Source organism: Ranitomeya imitator, chromosome 7, assembly GCF_032444005.1.
Source record: "Ranitomeya imitator isolate aRanImi1 chromosome 7, aRanImi1.pri, whole genome shotgun sequence".
Classification (NCBI taxonomy): domain Eukaryota; kingdom Metazoa; phylum Chordata; class Amphibia; order Anura; family Dendrobatidae; genus Ranitomeya; species Ranitomeya imitator.
The window spans coordinates 176556549-176565922 of NC_091288.1; the positions used below are offsets into that span (position 1 = coordinate 176556549).

The following is a 9374-nucleotide window of genomic DNA, read 5'->3' on the forward strand; positions in this document are numbered from 1 at the left end:
AATCCTATGACCAAGTCAACCTTACCGCGAAATGAACACCGTACAGAAAATCCAAACAACTGCTGGATTTACTTTTTTTTTTTTTTTTTTCTTTTAATTTATTACGATTGTGCCCTCTAGAAATGTTTCTTTTTTCTTTCCAGTCGATTTTTTTTTTTTTTTTTTTTTGCTAAAATGTAGGGAAAGTCATTAAATGGTGTTAACTGCTGGCTGATCACAAAGACCAACAAGAACTTACACCTATTGTGGGCTTATTTGCCAGACCAGGAATAGTCTCTTGTCCTGTCATGGTTCAGCGTATTTACACTTTTTTTTTTCTCTAGGACATGGGGACAGTGGTTCTAGGAAAACTAGAATCCGGCTCAATATGCAAAGGACAACAGCTTGTCATGATGCCAAACAAGGTAACTTCATGTCTGGACGTATTCTGTGCTTATAGAAACAAGGTGTAGAAAGGCTATAAATTGACAGCTTTTTGCACGTGAATAAATCTTCTATATTTTAGCATAAGTGATGATGATGATGAAGAGAATGGAAATTTAAAAAAAAAAAACTCCTTTTGCCAACTATTTCTAAACAGCCATCCTTTGCACAATTGCTTGACTTTTATATAACTGCTTAAGAATAGTATGTATGAAAGATCTGCTTCCCCCCTGGCCATTTCTTTCTAGTAGTTGCTCAAAAATGTTGAAACTTTTGGCATTTTCATTCCAGGTTCTCCCAGCTCTGCCAAAATGGGCAGGATAAGGGTGTGATTCCACAGCTCGTCTAATTAAGCAGCGGTGTTCCTTATTCCAGAAGTCTTACTCTAGTCGTGGACTGGAGTAGGACTTGTGAGTAGTAATGAGCGAGTATGCTCTTTACTCGAGTTTTCCGAGCATGCTCAGGTGTTCTCAGAGTATTTTTGGGCGCGCTCGTAGGTTATGTTTGTGTGCCCGCAGCTGCATGATTTGCGACTGCTAGACAGCCTGAATACATGTGAATCCCTACAAACAGGCAATCCCTGCATGTGTTCAGGTTGTCTAACAGCCACAAATCATGCAGCTGCGGAGACTCAAACATAATCTAAGAGCACGCCCAAAATACTTGGAGAACACCTGAGCATGCTCGGAAAACCCGAGTAACGAGCACACTCGCTCATCACTAATGATGAGCTGCACACCACTCGTCAGATGCTCCTGATTCAGGAATAAAAAGCGTCTGACTCCAGCATGCCCCATCAAGACCCCCGGGAAAATAGCTGATCTTGATGATTCCAGGGCCTAAGTTATCAGAAATAGGTGGGGAAAAAAGTGGTTCCCAATCCTTCCCGTTTTCACTACATTTAGTGGCACAACACCTCTAAATTTCTTATGTGACCGTGATAGACTGGATGTATGTGCTTAACACTACTGCGTTGCTCTTTTGTACTCTCTAGAAGCACAATGTTGAAGTTCTAAGCTTGCTCTCCGATGAAGTAGAAACTGAGCTGGTAGCACCTGGAGAAAATCTGAAGCTCCGACTGAAAGGAATAGAAGAGGAGGAAATTCTACCCGGATTTATTCTCTGCGACCCAAACAACCTTTGTCATTCTGGACGCACCTTTGATGCCCAGGTACGGCAGCGCGGCTCCCCTGTGTTTGCAGAGCACTTCATTCTTTCTAACACTCCTATAATAAATCTGCATCTTGTCTAAATTCTTTCAGATTGTGATTATCGAGCACAAATCAATCATCTGTCCTGGTTACAATGCAGTACTGCATATTCATACATGTATTGAAGAAGTTGAAATTATCGTAAGTAATTCTTTTCTCCTCTACATCCAAAAACTGTACCTAATCCCCAGCCGCTTGGGCACAAATTAACAAGGGTGTATTTTCTTGGTCTTCCCTCCAAAGGCCTTAATCTGCTTGGTAGACAAAAAATCAGGGGAAAAAAGCAAGACGCGACCCCGCTTTGTTAAACAAGATCAAGTATGCATTGCCCGCCTAAGGACAGCTGGAACTATCTGCCTTGAAACATTCAAAGATTTCCCTCAAATGGGCCGATTTACCTTGCGAGACGAAGGTGAGATTTCCTGTGCTTGACCATACGTTTGGACACGGAGATGGGCAGAAGAGAACGCAAGCCGTGTTTGAGCAATTTCTGGATGTGTAGTTATGGTGGTCACTATATCTCGTAAGCAGCTGTCGGCTGCTGTTTTGAGTAGTTGTGACCTTCACATCTGTTCCTTTACTACGGAATAGAGGCTAAGGATCTGTTAAAAGGGTTGTCCGGTCTAAACTAACAAATCTGTAGTCACTCTGTGACTGCAGACTTGTGAATATCCCCAGTGCATGCACTGTGAGGATTCGCTGGTTTCTGATCCGGGAACGGCAGTGATGTATGCGTTATACATACTCCCGGGCAGAACCAGACTAGTGGCTGTGGCCTCGCTCCACACAATTGTACAGTATGAGGCCCCATCCATTGGATGGCAGTGTCCCTAGACGTGGGGCGGCATCGCGCTATATAAATGTATGTCGCGAGGCCACGCCCAATAGACTGGTTCTGGCTGGCAGTATGTATAAGGCATACATCACCACTGTTCCCAGCTCAGAAACCACAGAATCCTTGCAGTGCGTGTTCTGGCAGGATTCAGAAGTCTGCAGCCACATAGATAGTGGAGACTTATCAGTTTAGACCGGATAACCCCTTTTAATGTTTGCACCACATGACAGACCCCAACGGCAACTGTTGGACCTCATTCGACTCATAATGTGGTCTATTGGGTTTCACCTCTGTCCTGCTCTTAATGGAAATGGCGTAGCCAAGATTAACTGCAGTGATCGAAGCAAACCCTGATCACAACAGTTTACCACCTTAGTATCGAGCCTAATATGCGACATTTATCATCTTCAGAGTTAATCAACCGCCTCTCCAAGTTCAGTCTGTTGTCAGGTTTCATAGAAGGCTGCGAGTTATACCATAGACTGCAATATTGTAGTATTGGTGTATTGTATATGCGATCAAGAGATTGCAGGTTCAAAACATTAACAAATATTTAACCATTTAATTACTAAGCCAATTTTGACCTTATGACCAAGACGCATTTTACAATTCTGACCACTGTCACTTTGAGGTAATAACTCTGGAACACTAAAACCGATCCCACTGATTCGGAGACTGTTTTTGTTCGTGACATATTGTACTTCATGACAGTGGTAAAATTCCTTCAATATGGCTTGCGTTTATGAAAAAAAAGGAAATTTGGCCAAAATTGTGCAATGTTCAAACTTTCAATCTTTGTGCCCTTAAACCAGTTATGTCATACAAAATGGTTAATACCGTATATACTCGTGTATGTCGACCCGAGAATAAGCAGAGGCATCTATTTTTGCCTCGAAAAACTGGGAAAACTTATTGACTCGAGTATAAACCAGGTATGAATTCTTCCCTAATCCCTATTTTGGTATGCATGGCTCCTCATTCCCATCCTTGTCTGCATTGCTCCTCATTCCCTTCATTTTGTCTTTATGGCTCCTCATTCCCATCCTTGTCTGCATGGCTCCTCATTCTCATCCTTGTCTGCATGGCTCCTCATTCCCATCCTTGTCTGCATGGCTCCTCATTCCCATCCTTGTCTGCATGGCTCCTCATTCCCATCCTTGTCCGCATGGCTCCTCATTCCCATCCTTGTCCGCATGGCTCCTCATTCCCATCCTTGTCTGCATGGCTCCTCATTCCCATCCTTGTCTGCATGGCTCCTCATTCCCATCCTTGTCTGCATGGCTCCTCATCCCCATCCTTGTATGTATCGCCCCCATGAGGAAAGCATAAAAAAACCAAACATCCTACTTACCTTCCCTGCGCGCCCTTGCAGCATCTCGTTCTGGTGCCAGCAGCTCCTGTGGCCGGGTGATCACGTGTCACCGCTCATTAAGGTAATGAATATTCACCTCTCTCCACGCCTATGGGAGGTGGAGAGGTGAATATTAATTACCTTAGTTAGCGGGCACCAGTGATGGCCCGGCGGCTGCTGAATCCGGAGGCTGTAACACTGCGCGCGCTGTAAGAGAAATGAATATTCATTGCCAGTGCAGTGAATATTCATTTCTCTTTCGCAGCGGGCACAGACTTTAGCCACAGCCACCAGCTTCTGCCTCCTGTGACCCCACTACTCCGCAGCGCTTCCTCCCCCGCCGTATACTGGGACAATGACTCGTGTATAAGCCGAGGGGGGCATTATCGGCACAAAAAATGTGCTGAAAAACTCTGCTTATACACGAGTATGTACAGTAAATAACATTTCTCATGTCTAGTTTAGGAAGTTAGAAGGGTTAAAAGTTGACCAGCAATTTCTCGCTTTTTTTTTCCAAGAAAATTTGCAAAACCATTTTTTGTTTTTTTTTTCATTTGAAGTGACTGAGGGGTCTATATGACAGAAAATACCCAAAAGTGACACCATTCTAAAAACAACACCCCTCAATGTGTTCAAAACCACATTCAAGAAGTTTAACACTTCAGTTGCTTCACAAGAACTGAAGCAAACTGAAAGGAAAAAAATTAACATTTAAGTAATTTTTTTGTGAAAATAGTTTAGACCCAAACTCTTATTTTCACAAGGGGTACAAAAGAAAATGGTCCCCAAAATGTGTTGTGCAATTTCTGCTGAGAATGCCGATACCGCATTTGTGGGGGAAATCTACTGCTTGGGCGCATGGCAGAGCTCGGAAGGCACGGAGCACCATTTGACTTTTTGAGCTCCAAATTGGCTGGAATTGAGAGCGGAGTCCATGACGCGTTTGGAAAGCCTCTGATGTGTCTAAACAGTTGAAACCCCAAAGTGACCCCATTTTGGGAACCACATCCCTCAAAGATTTTATCCAGTGGTATAGTGAGCATTTTGAACCCACAGGCACAACACAGAATTCGATATCAGGTTGTTATATTGAATGTCATTAGTGTTGACCACAAGTGCTTGCTACTACAGTTTGCATCGGGTGCTTGGGTATGCACCGAATATATATCGGTGCATGAGTACATGCCCCCCATGTTTTGCTGCTGTTAGACACAGGGCTGTGGAGCGGGTAATCCAAACCTCCGACTCCTCAATTTCCATGACACTGACTCAGACTCCACCAAAATAGGCTCTGACTCCGATTCCACGACTCCGACTCCACAGCCCTGCTTAGACGACCCCCCAAAAATATGCGGGGATCTCTGATACTCCATACATACCAAAGCAACAGATGAAGACTCGAGTAGCGAGCACTTGTGCTCCACACCACCCATTATATAGGCGTCCTTTTTTTTTTTTCCCTAAATCTCCAACCCTAACACGACCATAACCCTAAATACTGCAAAGTATTTTCACAATGGAAAACGCATGATGTCAGATCACTTCTATTAACCACTTGACGTCTGTAAAACCCTGAAGCGCTTGAAAGACTGCACTTACGAGCAGCGAGTCATTTTCACATAGTAGAAAAGCGTATGCTAATTCTGTTGCTCATTTAGCGCTTTTTCTGGCAGATTCCGGAGCGAAATCTGTTGGGTAGAATATTGAGATTTGCACTGATCTTTGTTGGTAACTTCTTTCTCTTGCTGTGACTTCTAGGTAAGACTATTGCAATTGGAAAGGTCTTGAAACTGGTTCCAGAAAAGGATTAAGCTCTCCTCTTGACCCTGCACAATACTGTGAGGATATTGACTCTACGGAAGCCTACTTCACATCGCCTTCTTATTTTCATCCCATTGACGAACTCTATTCCCTTTTAATCAAAAAATAAAGCAGAAAATGACAAGTCCACATAGACAGCTTTCTCATATTGAGAGCTCTGCTATGCCACTGTTGAATTCCCTTCCTCAACATATTTTTATTTTATTCCCTTTTCAAATTCTGCAACCTTTTGGGAAAGATTTGGCAATAGCTTCATAAGTGATGTGGACAAAATTGCCTATGGTAACGAAAACCTAAGAATTTTTTTTTTTTTCCTTTCTTTATTTTTCTTTTATTTGTTATTAAACTTGCAATGCTACCCTGTCATGTCCAGTACATAAACACGTAATTCTAAGCAGACCGCTCGGAGTGTGTAAGCACATGTTACATAGAAAACTACCGTGCTAATAAAATATCAGTTTAAAACCTTTTTTTTTTTTCCCCCAGTATTGAATGCTTTCATATTTTTCTTTTTTACCTGAATGTAACACTTGCTGCGTTAACTACCTTTTTTTTTTTTTTCATTCCAAGTATTTTATTAGCCCGTTGGCTTTTATTTTAATTTTTTTTTCTCTTCTTACCGAACGTCAGAGGTCCATTGATATAAAGGACATGAAATGACTTCTAATACCACCCAGTTTCAAAGAAACAAAACAGCCCGTCGTTATGTGAAAGAGGCAAAAAATGTAAGCAAACTTGATGCAATTAAAGCGGTAATAGTCTTGATGGCGGACGATCTGACTGTAATTGTGGTCTACATGTATTAAAGCAAAAAAAGAAGAAAAAAATGCTTCGGGCCATTGATCAATAGTAATTCCAAAATTATAAGTTAGTGTGAATGGTTGTTTAATATTTAGATTTCCAATTTACGACAAAGATCTAGGTAGATCCATCCCCCCCACCCCAAAGAGCTACATTCTAATTACTACCTGGGAAGGGTTAATTTCTCAGTCATAGTTCAGTCTTTGTGTAAAGGCTTGAATGCTTCTCCTTGCTGCTTAAAGTGTCTGAGATGAGCTGAGGACTATCACTGCTGAGCTCATACAAGTTTGCACATAATATTGTACCTTTTTTTTTTTGGATTTGGAAGATAGGTAGAGTCTTGCCACCTGTTAACTTTGCATATCAAGAGTTCAGCCTGTCTAGAACTGAAAGTTGGAGACTTCTCTGGTAAATTACGAAGCGACACATTAGAATTAATTTCTTTTATTCCAACAATCCTCAGGATATGAAGAACAATAGCGTAGTTATTTCCAGCTCCGAAAGTCTTACGAGGGGCCAAAAATAAAATCAAGAAAATGGTAATATATGCTTTTTTTTTTTTTTTTTGCTTCATCTGGCATTTTGTTTTCCTTCCTAAGAATTTTAGTTTTTTGACTTCAGATTGTTTTTGACGTAACAGTGAAATGTGTTCAGATTTAACAATTCCGATCTCTAAGAATCCTCTGCAGTCGACACATGGCTGCAAATTTGGAAATTAAAAGGAAAAAAAAAAAACTGTTTAACTCCCATTTGTTTCTTTGTATCTGTGGATTTTTTTTTTTCATTCATTTCACAAATGAGGCTACATTGTACGACCAGAGAAAGCTATTGTCCTTCAGTTTCAAATGATTACTCTTGTAGCTGCCGTAATGCATGAAAATGGAAATAAATTTTATTATGTCAGCAAAGATGTGGAGTCGCTTTTTCCTTCAGATTAATTGTAATGTGAGACATGCATAGATGGCGACATTTCCATAGATCCATCCCCATTGAGCTTTATCAATTTGGTGATCTTTGTGATATTCGCGGGATAGAAAGGGAAACAAAGCTAGTCATCACCAGTACTAGGATCTGATACCATTCACCTATTAGCAAGTCATCCTCAGTACTGATACCATTCACCTATTTGGGTATATGGCTTTTTTAAAACTTTTAAAATTATTTTTGCATCTGAAGAGTTCCATTTCTAGGGAATACCAGCACCAAAGTACAGCTCAGCATATAAGAAAAAGAAATCCTCCAATAACTCCATGAATGGGGAAATTAAGTCTCAGAAAATGTGAACTTTTTTTTTTTTTACATCTGTATTTTTGGTCACAAAAAAAGTTTGTAACTGTACAAACCTGAAGAATATTGCTAGGTTATTTTTACATACTATTGATGCAAGTACAAACCGTAAAAAAAATAAAACAGATTTTTTTTTTTCCCCCCTCTTCACAATTTCACCCCACTTGGACTTTATTCCTCTTCCCAGTACATTATAATACCAAATCAAAAAGGTCTGAACTAGACCCTCAAAATGTCATACAGCTGTTTGTTATGGCTCTTGAAAGGAGGAAAAATCAAAAGTGCCAAAAAAAAAAAGTCTAGGGTCTTTAATGGCTAAAGCATATTGGGGACTAATAATGCCCTCAGTGTGAATAACAAGATAATCTTGTAGTCATGATACCTTTATATGGCTAATAAAATAATAAATGTTACAAAGCAAGCTTTTGGGACTTGGCATGGTATAAGTTTCGGAAGAAACACAAATGTATAAACAAACAACAAAAAGAGGCATGGGTATAATTAATGAACATTTAAATAAACAATCTGAGCTCAAGACTGAATCCTTAATTGGATTAGATTAGGGATGTGAAGGTTTTCTAATCCAAGTAAGATCAGAGGCCTGGTGCCCTCAACTTCCTTGGAGCAGAGATTTCTCAGATTCTGCAGTAAGATAACTGCTGAAAAACGTCACCACATCTTACACCAGGATCGGCTAAAGACAACATTCAAAGACCCTCCCTTTTTGTGCTACAGGCAACCTCCAAATTTTAAGAAACATCATGATCTGAAGTTCAATGCCCTCAGATGCACAGAGAGGACGTTATCCTTCCAATGTGAAGAGCTCCAAAAATCTGCACTCATGTAGCGACCAAAGACAGGATATAGATTCCCAATACACAGCAGGACTATAAGATTCCTTGGACATTCACATGTTCTTCCAATGTGGTGTACTTCTGTGCACTATATGTCCTATTAGGGGCCTCTATGTGGGAGAAGCAGGACAGAAACTGAGAGGAAGCATGAGGTCTTATTGCCAGACAATTACTGATTAAAAAAAAAAAATTACTGGTGGCCAAACATTTGTGGTCCAGGACACAACATAAACAATATGAAAGTTGTCATATTAAAAGGCAATTTTAAATCACAAACATTGTGCAGGGTTAGAAAATACAAACTTACTAAAGTGTTTGATTTCATCCACACAGGATTAAATTTGTCAGAAGGATTAATGACTCGCTACTAGTGATGAGCGAGTGCACTCGTTGCTTGGGTGACCTCTGAGTATTTATGACTGCTCGGAGATTTAGTTTTCATCGCGGCAGCTGCATGATTTACAGCTAGTAGCCAGGCTGAATACATGTGGGGGTTGCTAGGGAATCCCCACATGTACTTAGCCTGGCTACTATCTGTAAATCATGCAGCTGCCGCAATGAAAACTAAATCTCCGAGCAGTCATAAATACTCGGAGATCACCCAAGCAACGAGTGCACTCGCTCATCACCACTCACTACAAAATCTGAGGAATCTGCTCTAAAGAAGTTGAGGGTAGCAGGTCTCTAATCTTACTTGGATATTGGGACTATAAAACATCTAATCCAATTAAGGATTCAGTCTCTGAGCCCAGTTTGTTTAAATGTACATGTATTATACCACACCTCTTTTC

At 40.8% G+C, this 9374-nt stretch overlaps 1 protein-coding gene across 2 annotated transcripts in view; it reads left to right on the top strand.

Annotated features, from left to right (window-relative positions):
• The window catches only part of GSPT1 (G1 to S phase transition 1), a 37933-nt gene extending 30583 nt beyond the window's left edge, over nucleotides 1-7350 (top strand). For both annotated transcript variants that reach the window (XM_069734088.1, XM_069734086.1), the window contains exons 11-15: nucleotides 324-404; nucleotides 1418-1594; nucleotides 1686-1775; nucleotides 1878-2046; nucleotides 5579-7350. In XM_069734088.1, the coding sequence (XP_069590189.1) occupies nucleotides 324-404; nucleotides 1418-1594; nucleotides 1686-1775; nucleotides 1878-2046; nucleotides 5579-5631 (570 nt within the window). In that variant the 3' untranslated portion in view covers nucleotides 5632-7350. The remainder of the gene's footprint in view (nucleotides 1-323; nucleotides 405-1417; nucleotides 1595-1685; nucleotides 1776-1877; nucleotides 2047-5578) is intronic.
• Nucleotides 7351-9374: the final 2024 nt, after the last annotated feature.